The sequence below is a fragment of the Aquarana catesbeiana genome, linkage group LG05, assembly GCF_042186555.1.
Source record: "Aquarana catesbeiana isolate 2022-GZ linkage group LG05, ASM4218655v1, whole genome shotgun sequence".
Classification (NCBI taxonomy): domain Eukaryota; kingdom Metazoa; phylum Chordata; class Amphibia; order Anura; family Ranidae; genus Aquarana; species Aquarana catesbeiana.
The window spans coordinates 438,215,273-438,232,874 of NC_133328.1; the positions used below are offsets into that span (position 1 = coordinate 438,215,273).

At 40.3% G+C, this 17,602-nt stretch overlaps 1 protein-coding gene across 3 annotated transcripts in view; it reads left to right on the top strand.

Annotated features, from left to right (window-relative positions):
* The window catches only part of RTTN (rotatin), a 372,765-nt gene that overhangs the window by 197,731 nt on the left and 157,432 nt on the right, over positions 1–17,602 (top strand). For all 3 annotated transcript variants that reach the window (XM_073631267.1, XM_073631266.1, XM_073631268.1), the window contains exons 27-28: positions 5,337–5,481; positions 15,864–16,018. In XM_073631267.1, the coding sequence (XP_073487368.1) occupies positions 5,337–5,481; positions 15,864–16,018 (300 nt within the window). The remainder of the gene's footprint in view (positions 1–5,336; positions 5,482–15,863; positions 16,019–17,602) is intronic.

A 17,602-nucleotide genomic window follows, 5' to 3' on the forward strand; every position in this document is an offset into this window, starting at 1 on the left:
ACAACCAAGTATCCAGCCCTGCCGCCCGTGGTCTGGGCTAGCTGGAAGATGGTTTGGGTGGATGTCCTTAAGAGATCACCTGGGTCTCTATAGGTAGTTGAAAAAATAATAAATTGATCATAAATAGAAAAAAATATATAATCTGAACTAAGGCCCATGAATATTGTATAACAATAAACATGTAGAAATTATAAATTTGTATATATTGTGCGTGGGGTCAATAGAAAGCGGGTGTCTTCCACCCATATGTATTTTAAAAATTGGAAGCAAAAGTGACCCATCGCAACCTTGATTTGAACAATGAAATGCCTCCATCCCTAGATATATTGTAACAAGGTATAGGGAAGGAAAATGGGACTTTAAATGTAGTTAGTAAAATTATGTATGAAGATCTGAGAATGATCAGTGATCAATTTATTAATTTTTCAGCTACGTATAGAGACCCATGTGATCTCTTAAGGACATCCACCCCCCTTCACCATCTTCCAGCCAGCCCAGACCACGGCGGCAGGGCTTGATACTTGGTCGTCTCATTTCTGGGGTTACGATGCGCTCAGCTCTCTCCCCTTCATTCATCCTATTTGCATGATGGAGGCGGGGTCTGACCTCAGAGCATCGGCCTCATGTTCAAGCGTGCCCCACGGGCGGCGCCAATTGACGCCGCTGGGTGATGGCATGCTTGTTTCTCCACCTCACGCCGCAGCAGAGGTGGGTGGGCACCTACTGGGATGATATATACCCCGCGTGGTGGGCTCCCTCACCTCCTATATGCTGTTTAGATGGCATCACATGACATTGGCGGGGACCCGCCCAGGACCGGGGATATCTCAGCTGAGGCCAGCCGACAGTTCACTCCTCCAAAACTTACCTCAAGGAAGGGATCACTCTGAGACACACGCATATCACATAGGAGACGGTAGGTTTATTCACGTTCTCATACATACACACCTTTTTAAAATTCACCTGTTGCTCACTCACACACCATCATGGCCTTATATAGCCCCATACACATTTTCTGTTTGTTGCGTTTTCTGCCTACTTGCACACTCTTTTTAGGTGTGATGTTTATTTCCATAATCTCCGTACACACCTCCTTCACACACATACAGTCCCTCATTTAAACATCTACATGTTTGACCTGTCACACATTTTTCAGTTTATTCAGTTTTTGTTTTCATTCATTTTTTTTCACAGATTTGGGTAAAAGATGCACACACGATACCTTTTGGACATGTGACGTGACTGTCTGCTTTGTTCCTTGGCTGCTGTTCCTCCTGTCCGTTTCTCCGATTTTCTTTCGGGGGCTGGGTGTTACCCTACCTGAACACCCCGGTTGGGACAAACACTTCCAGATCACCATGCCATTCCCTTACTGGAGCTGGGTCCTACTTGCGGACTTTTCCGTAAGTATCTCTAGGAAAGGTGGTGTAGTTGACATTTCCCTCCTATTCGAGGGCTTTGTATATTAATAGTTATTTATTTATTTGATTTTCCAGTATACATATGCATCTTACCCCTGATGATTGGCAGCCAGCCATGAAACACGTTGGGTATACAACTAAGGGTGCCTACACAAGTTTATTTCAGTCATGAATTTCAATATCATCTTTATCTACTGTTTATATACTTATTATGTGATTTTTTTTTTTCACCTTTTGATCTGTAATTGTATTTATACATGTAATTGTATCTATTGTATTAATTATGTCCACTGATTGTTTGCATTAAATCTACTATTACAATTCTCATGTTAATATTCTTCTTATGATTATATTAAAAATAATTTATTATCTACATATCTATTTTATTATGCCTACAAATATCTTGGACCACCCCTAGGGGATTATGACAACAAAACAAATTTAATTTATCCAAAACAATTCTCAGATCTTCATACATAACTACATGTCATGCCTCCTTTAAAGTCCCATTTTCCTTTCCTATACCTTGTTACAATATATTTAGGGATGGAGGCATTTCATTGTTCAAATCAAGGTTGCAATGGGTCACTTTTAATTCCAATTTTATTATGTTTTCTTATTTAATGACAATTTTCAGCTCATTTTCTATTTTCACTTAATAAACTGTTAACTTTCTGAAATATGTTTCCCAAATAGATTTGGTTGGGCAGCAATGTTATTAATCCTAGATTGCATCTGTAGGCTGTAGTATGATAAAATGATGTTGTCTGCTTTGTCCTTGACTCACTCAGTACTAGAATCTTTTATTGGTTAAGCCATTATGAAAATGCTAGAAAGGGAAAATCTAATTTAAAAAGCCGTAGAAGGGAGTGTTAAAGAATCCTATTTATTTTGGTGCATTGTGCATGCTTTTACACATGTAGGATTGAACCTAAAGCAACAGTGAGAAGTGTACAACTGTTATCTTTTAGTATGGAGGATTTTATGTTTTAAATTCATGGCACTTCCCAAGGGGATGAATGGTAGCACGTGGAAAACACATGTATAGTGCAATGAGCCGCTGTGCACACAGGCAGCAAGTATTCTACTTTTTTTTTCCTCTTTTTAGTAGAATGTATGCAAAAATGCACTCCAACATGTCCACAATGCAGCACATGACAAAATGCACAGTGGCTTGTTTAAAGTAACCTTGTCATGTAAACCAAACAAATGCTGGCATCCTTTAACTCTCTGCCGCTGCGCCTGAATCATAGTCTGATTGTGCAGATCTCTGACTCCTAGATAACGTCAAAGCTTGCTTGTTCGATCCCACCTCCTAATTTCTTACATCACTGCCTGCCTCCTTAAAGTGGAGTTCCACCCAAAAATTTAACTTCCGCTTTAAGTAGTGTTGACCCCCTGACATGCCACATTTGGCATGTCATTCTTTTGGGGGGGGGGGGGGATACCCTCTTTTTAGAGGCACCCAGCTCACACTTCCTCCCGAGGGCCCCGCGGCGCCGGAAGGAAGTTCACCACTCCCTCCCTGCAATCTTCTGGGACACGTCACAGGTCACAGAAGATTGCCCAGCCATTCACATCGCGCAGTGCGGCTCGCGCATGTGCAGTGCGTGTCTGGCTGTGAAGCCACAGCCGGGCGCCCACAGTTACAATGCCGGTGCCGCAGAGAGGAGGGGAAGAGGTGCGAGGCTTCGTTCGCCCGCATCGCTGGACCGTGGAACAGGTAAGTGTCCGATTATTAAAAGTCAACAGCTACACTTTTTGTAGCTGCTGACTTTTAAATGGGTGGAACTCCGCTTTTAACCTTTTAGGAACATGTAAGAGGCAGGGTGGATGAGAGCTTTGCCGCATCAGAACAGCGCAGGAATGAGTGTGGCTGGAGCAGAGGGAGGCAAGCTCTGGTGGCACATTACACTTGGTAGAAGCTTTTTTTGTTAATGTGACAGAATTACCTTAATAACCCATACACTTTTAAAGGATAAGTTCACCTTTGGAACATACCACACTGTATTTAGGGTGCACAAAGTAAGGTCCATAAACACATGGATGAGTGAGTTTGGGGTGGAGGAACTTGACTGGCCTGCACAGAATCCTAATCTCAACCCGATAGAACACCTCTGGGATGAATTACAGCGGAGACTGCGAGCCAGGCCTTCTCTCCAACATCAGTGCCTGACCTCACAAGTGTGCTTCTGAAAGAATGGTCAAACATTCCCATAGACACAATCCTAAACCTTGTGGACAGCCTTCCCAGAAGAGTTGAAGCTATTATAGCTGCAAAGGGTGGGCCAACTCAATATTGAAACCTACGGACTAATATATATATATATATATATATATATATATATATATACACACACACACACACGCTATTATGTCCATTTTTTTTTTTAAACATTTGCACACAAGAGAGGATTCTCTGAGCACTGTAGGTTAGCCTACATCAATTAACTGCAAATTTGTTTCCACTAGCCCAATTACTTCACATCACTGTTAGAAACTGATATGCCGCGTACACACGAGCGGAATGTTCGACAGAAAAAGTCAGATGGAAACTTTTCATCGTATATTCCTATTGCGTGTGTGCCTCATCGGACTTTCTTTTCGAAAATTCTGAAGGACCTAGAAATAGAACATGTTCTAAATATTTCTGACGGAACCAATTCCTATTGGGAAAACCGTTCATCTGTATGCTGTTCCGACGGACCAAAAACGACGCATGCTCTGAAGCAAGTACGAGACAGAAGCTATTGGCTACTGGGTATTGAACTTCCTTTTTCTAGTCCCTTCATACGTGCTGTACGTCACCGCATTCTTGACGATCGGACTTTGGTGTGATCGTGTGTACGCAAGACAGTTTCAGTGGAATTCCGTCAGAACTCCGTCAGAAAAACCTTCAGAGTTTATTCCGACGGAAAAACCGGACGTGTGTATATCTAAAGTAGAGGTTCACCCTAATACAAAAATCTCTTAATCTACTGGCATCCACTATCTAAGACTAATCTACCTAGCCCTGTAAAGAAGAAATCGCTATGCATACCTTTTCTGAAGTCGGTCCAGTCCCACGCTGAGCTTTCAGCAGCGGCTTCTCTGTGAAGGCGGACGTAGAGGAGGCCCCCCAACAACGGATGTCCCATAGTATCTCTGTGGGTGACATCACTTCTCAGTCATTTCACAGCCTTTGTTGGCTGTCTCTTCTGCAGAGCTTCCTCCGCTGGAGACCGGACTTCAGAAAAGGTATGTATAGCGATTTCTTCTTTACAGGGCTAGACAGGTTAATCTTAGACTGTGGATGTCAGTAGATTTAGAGATTTTAGTATTAGTGTGAACTTCCACTTTAATAAGGTTATGTGCTTATTTTGCAATGACGTTAAAGCTGAAGTCAGATCACTAGCATATAGTCAGTAGAAGCCCCTTGTACTGTTTATGCATTAACACCCTTTAGTTATAAAAAAAAAATCAAAATTTGCTTAAAATAGATGTCTCTAATCAGGTCACATGATCTGGCTATCATCCTTCTGATTTCAAAAGATGCAGCCTAGGAGGGGGGATTGCTGCAGAGGCTTAATTTCGTAGCATGATGTAGTCTGGACGGAAATATGCAAAACACTTACTAGGTAAGAGGGATACTCCTGTAGCACACTAAATCGGTGGAAATGCTGCCACTTTTTTACAACCAAGTATTATTTTAAAAGGCACCGTAATTAGAGGAAGGATTGCTACAGATGAAAAATGTCTTGGGTCTTGAATTTAAAGACGTGAAATATTGCCGTGTGTGTTAATATACAACATATAGTTAACTTTGTCACTTTTCTTTGCTAAATGCTGTAAACCTAGTAGATGGAGGCACTGCGGCTGCAGCTTGCGTTGCCCCAAGCACAGGAAAGGTTAATGTTTGTTCTTTCTCCTCTGTAGGTTTTTGCTGGTTCAACCAGCATGTGCTGAAGATGAAAAGCTCCTGGCAGATGTGATAAGTTTCCTAAACAAGATCCTGAGAGAACAGAGTAGAAGCTCAGATTCACAAGATCTCCAGTGGATACTGGAGATGCTACTTAAACAAGTAAGAATAGTACCTCAGAGTGTTGCAATTGCCATTTCTGACAGATGATGCAGCATTAACATCCATGGCCAATAAAGATAATTTAGCTGTAAAGGGTATACATTTATTTTGTTCACCTGCCAAAGCAATTCTGGTGGGAGCACTGAATCTGTCTCTTACAATGCTTCGGGTCTCAATAAAAAAAGCAAACACAGCAGCAGGAATGACATTGTATGATAATCAGGAAACATTATTTGGTTGCTGGCACAATGAACTATTCAGCCTGAGTATTTGTAATGATTCAGTCCTGCCTTGCATTTATGTGCTAATGCAGTACTGGGAAATCTGTGCCTTCACTATAGCTGTATACTTTTTTGCTGTGTGTGTATGTATGTATGTGTGTGTATATATATATATATATATATATATATATATATATATATATATATATATATATATATATATATATATATATATATATATATAATATTTATTAGGGTTGTCCCGATACCACTTTTTTAGGACCGAGTACAAGTACCGATACTTTTTTTCAAGTACTCGCCGATACCGATTACCGATACTTTTTTTTAATGTCACGTGACAGTGTTTTTTTTTTGTTTTTTTAGGGGGGGGGAACGGTTTCTGTGTGTTTTTTTTTTTTTTATTTACATTCATTATTTTTTTACAATCATTTTTTTTATTCTTTATTGCAATATGTGTGTTTTTTTTTTTTGGTTTTTTTATCAGCCCTGTTGGGGGCTTTGGTGAGATATCAGGGGTCTTAACAGACCTCTGATATCTCCCCTTTGAGACAGAGAAAGAGACCGAGGATAGAGATTCCCCAGTCCCTTTCTCTGCAGCCTCAGCTGCACTGAGAATGAATGGAGAGAAGACAGCGGCTCCTCTCCATTCATAAACTGACACATCGTAATCACAGGAGATTACAATGTATCAGTTATGTGAATGGACAGAGTCAGCTGACTCTGTCCATTCACACAGCGGAGAGGGGAACAGCGGAGGAGGACAGAGCAACGGAGGGGGACAGCGGAGGGGGACAGAACAACAGAGGAGGAGGACAGTGTAACGGAGGGGGACAGAACAACGGAGGAGGACAGAACAACAGAGGAGGAGGACAGTGTAACGGAGGGGGACAGAACAACGGAGGGTGACAGCGGAACGCCGGAATGGAGGGGGACAGAGCAACAGAGGGGAACAGCATAGGGGAACAGAGGAACGGAGGGGGCATGGAGGAGGATGAGGTGACAGTCAGCGGTGATCGCGTGTGGGGGAGTTACAAGCACCGATCACCGCTGTATGTCATTAAAGCCGCGGGGGGGGGGAGAAGCTTGTAACTCCCCCACATGCTGATCACCGCTGACTGTCATAGTATCGGCGGAAGCATCGGGAGCATTTGCCCGAGTACAAGTACTTGGGCAAATGCTCGGTATCGGTACCGATACTAGTATCGGTATCGGGACAACCCTAATATATATATATATATATATATATATATATATATATATATATATATATATATATATATATATATATATATATATATGTGTGTGTGTGTGTGTGTATATATATATATATAGTATTTCACAAAAGTGAGTACACCCCTCACATTTTTGTAAATATTTTATTCTGTCTTTCCATATGACAACACTGAAGAAATTACACTTTACACTTTTACTACAATGTAAAGTAGTGAGTGTACAGCTTGTATAACAGTGTAAATTTGCCGTCCCCTCAAAATAACTCAACGCACAGCCATTAATATCTAAACCAATGGCAACAAAGGTGAGTACACCCCTAAGGAAGGAAAAATGTCCAAATTGGGCCCAAAGTGTCAATATTTTGTGTGGCCACCATTATTTTCCAGCACTGCCTTAACCCACTTGGGCATGGAGTTCTCCAGAGCTTCACAGGTTGCCACTGGAGTCCTCTTCCACTCCTCCATGAGGACATCATGGAGCTGGTGGATGTTAGAGACCTTGTGCTCCTCCACCTTCTGTTTGAGGATGCCCTACAGATGCTCAATAGGGTTTAGGTCTGGAGACATGCTTGGCCAGTCCATGGCCTTTACCTTCAGCTTTTTTAGCAAGGCAGTGGTCGTCTTGGAGGTGTGTTTGGAGTCGTTATCATGTTGGAATACTGCCCTGCGGCACAGTCTCCGAAGGGAGGGGATCATGCTCTGCTGTAGTATGTCACAGTACATGTTGGCATTCATGTTTCCCTCAATGAACTGTAGCTCCCCAGTGCCGGCAGCACACATGCAGCCCCAGACCATGACACTCCCACCACCATGCTTGACTGTAGGCAAGACACACTTGTCTTTGTACTCCTCACCTGGTTGCCGCCACACACGCTTGACACCATCTGAACCAAATATGTTTATCTTGGTATCATCAGACCATAGGACATGGTTCCTGTAATCCATGTCCTTAGTCTGCTTGTCTTCAGCAAACTGTTTGCTGGCTTTCTTGTGCATCATCTTTAGAAGGGGCTTCCTTCTGGGACGACAGCCATGCAGACCAATTTGATGCAGTGTGAAGCGTATGGTCTGAGCACTGACAGGCTGACCCCCCACCCTTTCATCCTCTGCAGCAATGCTGACAGCACTCATACATCTATTTCCCAAAGACAACCTCTGGATATGACACTGAGCATATGTGCATTCAACCTCTTTGGTCGACCATGGTGAGGCCTGTTCTTAGTGGATCCTGTCCTGTTAAACCACTGTATGGTCTTGACCACCGTGCTGCAGCTCAGTTTCAGGGTCTTGGCAATCTTCTTATAGCCTAGGCCATCTTTATGTAAAGCAACAATTGTTTTTTTCAGATCCTCAGAGAGTTCTTTGCCATGACCTTGTAACACTAACGAGTCACATGACATTGGGGAGAGAAAATGGCTAATTGGGCCCAATTTGGACATTTTCACTTAGGGGTGTACTCACTTTTGTTGCCAGCGGTTTAGACATTAATGGCTGTGTGTTGAGTTATTTTGAGGGGACAGCAAATTTACACTGTTATACAAGCTGTACACTCACTACTTTACATTGTAGCAAAGTGTCATTTCTTCAGTGTTGTCACTTGAAAAGATATAATAAAATATTTACAAAAATGTGAGGGGTGTACTCACTTTTGTGAGATACTGTGTGTGTGTGTGTGTGTATGTATATATATATATATATATATATATATATATATATATATATATATATATATATATATATATATATTAGAGGTCGACCGATATGGGTTTTTCTCTGGCCGATGCCGATATTTAGAAATCGCGGTGGCCGATTCCGATATGTGATGCCGATTTTTTTTTTGGGCCGATATATTTGGCCGATTTTTTTTTTTTTTTTTTTCCCTTCATCTCATAAAATCTAACAGTTAGACCCCTTTCACACTGGGGCGTTTTTCAGGCGCTTTTGGGCTAAAAAGAGCACCTGTAAAGTGCCTGTAAAACGGCTCCCCTGCAGTCTCAGTGTGATATCCCGAGTGCTTTCACACTGAGGCGATGCGCTGGCAGGATGTAAAAAAAAGTCCTGCAAACGGCATCTTTGGAGCGGTGTATACCACCACTCCTGCCCATTGAAATGAATGCGCACCGCTGCCGAAGCGCCTGCAAAGCGTTTTGGCAGCGGCGCTTCAGGGGCGCATTTAACCCCTTCCTCGGCCGCTAGCTGGGTTATAAGCACCCCGCTAGCAGCCGAATAGTGCCTCTAAAATGACGGTAAAGCGCCACTAAAACTAGCAGCGTTTTACCATCAACGCCTGCCCGCTCCAGTGTGAAAGCAACCTTAAGTGATACAGAAATTTTTTTACATTTAAACATTAAACAAAACAAACCTCCAATCACTTCACTTGTATGTATAATTTAGAAAAAAAAAAAAAAACTATCTTAAATATTAAATACACAAAAACAGGTAATCAAAACTTTTGGACGAAAAAAAAAATGGGCTAACTTTACTGCTTAGTTTTTTTTTTTTTAATTCATTACTGTATTTTAAAAAAAAAAGACCGCTGCGCAAATACCGCGTGACATAAAATATTGCAACAACCGCTATTTTATTCCCTAGGGTCTCTGATAAAAAAAATATATATAATGTTTGAGGATTCTAAGTGATTTTCTAGCAGAAAATACAGAATTTTTACCTGTAAGCAACAAGTGTCAGAAAAGATTTAGTCTTTAAATGGTTAAACTGAGAATTCCTACACGGAGTTCAGTCTATTGATAAAAAAGAACTTGAAGAGATACAATGTATCTTCTTATCAGACTTGGCAGGCTGCCCAGAGGAGGAGAGAAGATAACTTTCAGGCAACTTGCATTGACTCTATTACAGAAGTCATTTGCAAGTCCCGCTGAAGGTACAATCTTTTTTATCAGCACAATTGGCCGATGCTGATTAAGTAAAAAACGCCAAATATCGGCCGATCTATCGGTCGACCTCTAATATATATTATATATATATATATATATATATATATATATATATATATATATATATATATATATATATATATATATATATATATATATATATACAGTGGGGACAGAAAGTATTCAGACCCCCTTAAATTTTTCACTCTGTTATATTGAAGCCATTTGCTAAAATCATTTCAGTTCATTTTTTTCCTCATTAATGTACACACAGCATCCCTTATTGACAGAAAAATAGAATTGTTAACATTTTTGCAGATTTATTAAAAAAGAAAAACTGAAATATCACATGGTCCTAAGTATTCAGACCCTTTGCTGTGACACTCATATATTTAACTCAGGTGCTGTCCATTTCTTCTGATCATCCTTGAGATCGTTCTACTCCTTCATTTGAGTCCAGCTGTGTTTGATTATACTGATTGGACTTGATTAGGAAAGCCACCCACCTGTCTATATAAGACCTTACAGCTCACAGTGCATGTCAGAGCAAATGAAAATCATGAGGTCAAAGGAACTGCCTGAAGAGCTCAGAGACAGAATTGTGGCAAGGCACAGATCTGGCCAAGGTTACAAAAACATTTCTGCTGCACTTAAGGTTCCTAAGAGCACAGTGGCCTCCATAATCCTTAAATGGAAGACACTTGGGGCAACCATAACCCTTCCTAGAGCTGGCCGTCCGGCCAAACTGAGCTATCAGCGCAGAAGAGCCTTGATGAGAGAGGTAAAGGAGAACCCAAAGATCACTGTGGCTGAGCTCCCGAGATGCAGTCGGGAGATGGGAGAAAGTTGTAGAAAGCCAACCATCACTGCAGCCCTCCACCAGTCGGGGCTTTATGGCAGAGTGAAATGAAAGCCCGCATGGAGTTTGCTAAAAAAAAAAAAAAAACACCTGAAGTATTCCAAGATGTTAAGAAATAAGATTCTCTGGTCTGATGAGACCTAAGATAGAACTTTTTGGCCTTAATTCTAAGCGGTATGCGTGGAGAAAACGAGGAACTGCTCATCACCTGTCCAATACAGTCCCAACAGTAAAGCATGGTGGTGGCAGCATCATGCTGTGGGGGTGTTTTTCAGCTGCAGGGACAGGACGACTGGTTGCAATTGAGGGAAAGATGAATGCGGCCAAGTACAGGGATATCCTGGATGAAAACCTTCTTCAGAGTGCTCAGGACCTCAGACTGGGCTGAAGGTTTACCTTCCAACAAAACAATGACCCTAAGCACACAGCTAAAATAACGAAGGAGTGGCTTCACAACAACTCCGTGACTGTTCTTGAATGGCCCAGCCAGAGCCCTGACTTAAACCTAATTGAGCATCTCTGGAGAGACCTAAAAATGGCTGTCCACCAACGTTTACCATCCAACCTGACAGAACTGGAGAGGATTTGCAAGGAGGAATGGCAAAGGATCCCCAAATCCAGGTGTGAAAAACTTGTTGCATCTTTCCCAAAAAGACTCATGGCTGTATTAGATCAATAGGGTGTTTCTACTAAATACTGAGCAAAGGGTCTGAATACTTAGGACCATGTGATATTTCAGTTTTTCTTTTTTAATAAAATAAAAATGTCAACAATTATGGCTGCAATATAACAAAGAGTGAAAAATTTAAGGTGGTCTGAATACTTTCAGTCCCCACTGTATAAAAATACCTGAACCATTGGTTACAGTCACCGATTGCTGCATTGTCTACCTGGCAAGATTGTTGTTGAGGAGTCCGTGTTTGGCTGTTACTCTAGAATTAGTATATTGTTTCTGCTCCTATTGATGTGGTCTGTTGTGCCCTGTATCTGAGGATCAGCCTGCTGTCTTCCGTCTCAGGTTTTTCAGAGCTCCTACAGTTGTAAAACGACCAGAACACTAATACTCTTCAAGGTCAGGTCTCCCTAAGCAGTTGCATTTGGACAAGAATGAATGAGGCATAGACCTGGGGGCATTCCAGGACTTGTGCTGCAGGTGGACAACATCAAACATGGGTCCCAACATATTTTGTATCCGCTGCATGCTGAACAGGCTTGTTTCCTGATCCAGGAATCCTCTGGCAGTAGAATGCTCTGATGACTCCATGACTCCATGGGATCTATGCAGCTGAATCTAGAGATTTCCTCTTTGTTCACTCCACAAATCTGAATGGATCTGGAGAATAAAGATCATTTTTTAGACCTGCATATTTCCAAGACTCAAGGTTTGGCAGGATTTTTATGCAAGGTTTTCTTGGATAGGCAAGAGTTAAGCTTGGTCATCAGCTCTATCAAGGCTATAATCTCCCTTGCTTATTTTTGAAGAAGAGATTTACTCTCTATTTTCTCTTTAATCCTTGATTTCCCATGTACTTTATACCATTTGCCAGTACTGACCCATGAGATTGAACCTTTGTTTTCAGTGTTATTCGGAACTGCCATTACATTTCTTGTAGGTAGGTCCATCTGTTTGACCTGCTCTCCAAGGGGAACTCCTTTGTTCTCATTGAGTATTGACCCCCAATTGATCTTTTGCATTGTTCCTGTAAGAAATATGTTTTTTGTTACACCCTTCTGGTTGAATCATATAGATTAGCTTCCAAGCTTATTGTCTGTCTTCTTCCCCTTTCAGATATTCCACACTAATTGTTTTAATATATATTGGGAAATATATATTTTTATTTTCTCTGGCCTTGTTTTCATGTTCTTGTTACTAAGTGGGGGTTGCGGCCTCAACCTGTGCCATCTTCAGACGTTAGTCCTTGGGCGTCTTTTGAACATCTTTCGAGCTGCAGGCAGTTACCAGTTTTCATTCTGTTCACGTTGAGCCTGTTAACATTTTCTTTCTGTTTGCCCACCCCTCGGTTGGACTGCTTTTAGATGTCCTGACGATGGAAGACTTGTGTCCCTTAATAGATGACTAAGAAAGGATTGACATTGGTCCCACTCCACTGTGTTTATGACAACTCTTTGCTACAAGACTGGGGCACACCAGTAGTAGGAGGAATTATCCTGGGTTAGCCAACAGTTTTTTCTTTCAGCCAGTGTCCAATCCTCCTATAGGTGGCAGTATAATCTGAGGGTGATTCTTGTGTCCCTCAATGGACTTCGAGAAAAGGATGAATACAACAATTCTATTTTTATTGCCCCGCAATGTTTTTCTGAACTTGCTAGGGAATTGCAACTCCAGAAAGTGGTTTATCCAGAAAAAAAACTACAGTGGTGAAAGAGAGCAAACAAAACAGTGACTCGAATCTTACCAGATCGCTTTGTTCGAAATAAAATCACAAAATACTAGGGCACCAGGTATCAAATAATGACAACCACATATCCGCATACATAATTTTGTTTTTACATAATATAAAATGATTGTACATCAAACACATTAAAAAAAGTAGGGAAATGATTCTGAACTATTAATGTGTGTACCCAAAACGAATATCCAGCCCTCTACAAGCTTATTACAATTGTAAATCAAGATAATCAAATGTTCTTTCCAAAAATAGACCGTCTACAGTGCTATAAATTAATTCTTTACAAAGAGGGGGGAGAAGATCTACATTGTTATACTCCTTTATTGTACACTTACTGTTTTTGTTTTATAGATTGAAATATAGATTCTGATATGTACTGCTCCTGATGAAGCGGTTTGGACTGCGAAACACGTACAGCTCATTGGTGATCCTCTTCTTCTCCCTCTTTGTATAGAATTAATTGATGTACAATTGTAACAAGCTTGTTGAGGGCTGGGTATTTGTTTTGGGTACACCTATATTAATGATTCAGAATCTTTTCCTCCTGCTTTTTTTAATGCGTTTTATGTGCAATCTTTTTATAGTATGTAAAAATGTAATTATGTATGCTTATATGTAGTAGTCCTTATTTGTTATCTGGTGCCTTAAAAGCCCAAGTGCTTTAGTATTTTTTGATTGTAACTAATAGTGTATGGCACCTTTTTATACCACCCGTATTTTGAATGTATTTGTTTTTTGTTTTAGATTTTTATTCAAAACTGGAATGTTTTTTTTTGTTTGTTTGTTTTTTTAATCCAGATGCATTTTTACAGGGGATTAAAGTCTCAAAAAATGCTTTTCTCTGGGATTACAGAGCTTAGCTGTCACTGTAAAATACAAACTGGGTTCTGCTGTATTGTTGCCCACAACAAACCTAGGAAGTATAGAAATACATTTCACTCATCTACTCTGAACCTGATGTATAAAAAGTTGTCTCTGATGGCTTATCCCAACAAAGGTTTTGCTTCTGGCATCATCGGGGATTTCCCAATTCATGTTCTCTGCTACTGTCATGAGATAAGAATGTATTTGTTGACTTGGTTGTAATATAAAAAGGATGCTTATACTTTAGGGGCCTGGTGAAACATTTTTCTGTAGGGAGACTTTTTTGCTTTTGTTTATAAACTGTTTTATTTACCAACCTTGTTTTTAAGGCAAAACTTTTTTTTTTTCTTTTGGATTATGATAGAGTAGTGAGGGGAATTAAGGAGTTTGTTTATTGTGGTCCTACTATGGGGATTTACTCTTTGTTATTGTCCTGATCACCAATGTTGCAGAGACTGAAAGCGAGGGTAAATTCTCAATTTTGAGTTGCCAACAGAACAGGAATAAAGGGAAAATATTCCAGCTGGGACTGTCTGATAGGGAATCTACTTTTATTTCAATAATATACTCTCAGTTTGAGTCTACAGAACAAAGCAAGATCAGTAATCTCACTAATGAGACACAAATAGTAAAAAAACTGATAATGATTTTAACCATCTCCTGCTCGATCTAAAATGGTGAAAAAAGATTTGGCTTTGGATTCATGGTAACTGTAAATAATGATAAATAGGTACATTGTAAAGGCAATTATAATTGTGCAGCTGCAAATGTTTGCTGTTTCTCTCTAAATAACATATATTGTTTTCCACACAAAGGAAACAAAACATTTTAGCGTTCCTTGTTGCCCTATGTGAAATTGTTTAAATTTATATTGATTAATTGCAATTATGACCTATTTGCAGTTCCTTGGTGCTAAGGGAAAACTTGGCCAGGAAAAAAAAATGCAAATAAACTTTCAGAATGTCATTTTCTAAAGGAATTGTAAGCTTTTACAATTTTAATTTCCTGTATACAGGGAATTAAAAAAACAAGTGGCTACATAGTGTATTTATTAAACCAATGTTTGATGCCTTATAGAACTATAACTATGTAATTTCTATTGCACTGCACAGTTAAGCCTCATACACACGGTGAGAATATTGGACGAATGATCATAATTTTTTTTTTTTTTTTTTTTTGCATGCTTGTCTTATATCAAAAATGAAGAGGTTAGTAAAGTTACGAAAATTCTCTTAAGACAGAATACAGCTTCAGAATTGATGTAATGTATTGTAATGTATTCTTTAGTTTCTGAGGATGCGTGGTCTTGCTCTTCTGATTTTTTCTTTTTTTTTTTTTGCGGATGAATACTGTACTGATTAAATGAAAATTGTACGTTATTTTATCGTATGATCGCTTAGAAAGTGGTATTTTTCGTTCAACTTTCTGATCGTGTGTACTAGATTTTAGGGCTTGTCCACGCCATGTCCATTAAGCTGCATTTTTAAGCACACCATATGAGCACATAGAAAACAATTGATTTCTATTTGCCCTATTCACACCATACAATGTAAGGCTGTGCACTAAAACACAGCTCAACAGACATGGACATGCTTTTGAGACAGGAGTGTGCAAAGCTGAAACTGGAAATAATGGTGTCCTTGGAGTGGCCATGCAGCATAGTAGAGGTTTTTGAATCACAGGAGTGGTCAAAAAAAAAAAAAATAACACATGTTTTGGCAGATAAAAACCATTCACATGCATGTATTTCAAACAGCGTGTTTGCTCGGAGCTCTGCTTTATTTCTTGCATTTGTAAAAGACAACTTATCCCAGGCACAATTCATGCCTCAGTGAGTGGATCACCAGGGTGAAAATTCTAATTTTACTGTTGCTTTTCAGAGCCCAAGTCCACTACTAGATCTAATCATCCAGAAAGAGCAAACGGCCAAAAAGGACGTGGATGATACACAAGCAGCTGTGAGGCAGCATCTGCAAAAAGAGCTGATGGTGTTTTTTAACACGCTAATGCTCTGCTTAACTTCAGTTACTGATCGGTAAGTGCCAACTTGCATTTTAAGTCCAGATATCGACTATGCCAGATTAGTCACGGTGGGCTTTAAGGATATTTGACGACTTCTGCTGATTTATGTACCATTGAGATTGAAACATTCTCTTTGCTTACTTGTTTGTTTTTCTCCAAGCATTAATTTAACCACTGCTTTTTTTTTTTTGTCCAGATTAGGTGAACCTTGCCTCCTCCTTTTTTTTTTTTTTTTGTCATATTTTTATTAAGCTTGAAAATATGATGATGCTCCCACGTCCAATAAGTCCAGTATTGAGTATTTAAAATCTGATCAAGAATTCTACACTTATGTAAATTCTCACCTAAGTCCAAAGCTCTTAAAGGATAAGCACAGTTTATTGAAGGACTTGGCAAATGCCCTACCCCTCACTCCAGCAGCAATGACTTCTTTAGAAACTTCAATCCCCTTTATTTATTTTTTTTCCATCCCAACTCACCCTTTTACTTAATAAACATACTCACACACCCAGCAAATCCAATTTTGTCCTGTTCTAATTCACTGCTACACTACTGCCCACCTGGTCTCATGTCGCCATCTTCCTCCCTTATGTCATTGAGATCCGACTTTCTCTTCTGATTCTTGCTACTGCCTCCATAATGATGCGCATTTACCAAAGCACATCTTCAGGGGAGAAGGACCAGTAAGAGACAGCCAGCCGATTGATGTTGCATCACATGTCCTGTAGATTTCCCCAAAGCCTCCTGGGATGCGTGGATTTCAGGAGGCTGCAGGCAGCCGAGGGCTGTCATTCTTTCCTAGGTTGGGAATGCAAAAGGACATGTAATGATAATCATAAAAAAGCTATGTAACAACTTGCCTACTGGGCATTTTTACCCCCTTTCTGCCCAGGCCAGTTTTCAGCTTTCAGCACTGTCACACTTTGAATGAGAATTTTGCAGGGTCCTGCAACACTGTAGCCAAACAAAATTTAAAAATTTTTATTGTTTTTTTTTACACACAAATAGAGCTTTATTTTGGTGGTATTTAATCACCACTGGGTTTTTTTTTGCTATACAAATAAAAAAAGCTTAAAAATTTAGAAAAAACACAACTTTTTCATAGTTATAAAATTTTGCAAACTGGTAATTTTTCGCCTTCAGTAATGTGCGCTGATGAGGCTACATTGATAGGCTGCACTGATGGGCACTGATGAAGGGGGACTGGTGGGCACTGATGAGGCTGCACTGATAGCTGGCTTTGATGGGCATGGGTAGATGGCACTCCTGGGCACTGATGAGGTGGCACTGGTGGGCACTTATTGGCAGCACTGGTGGGCACTGTTGGGACAGCTCTGATAATAGGGACACTGATAATCGGTGCCCCGATTATCAGTGTAGATGTCCCTTTTAGAGAAGCCAGTAATCGTCTCTCTTTTCCTCTTCTCGTGCTGTCAGCATGAGGAAAGGAGTGCCAATAACCGACTTCTATTTACATCCACGATCAGCTGTGATTGAACACAGCTGATCACATAGTAAAGAGCTGATTGGCTCTTTACCTCAATCAATGATCAGCAGTGTCCTCCATGCAAACCGATTCTAGTGCAGAGCAAAAAAA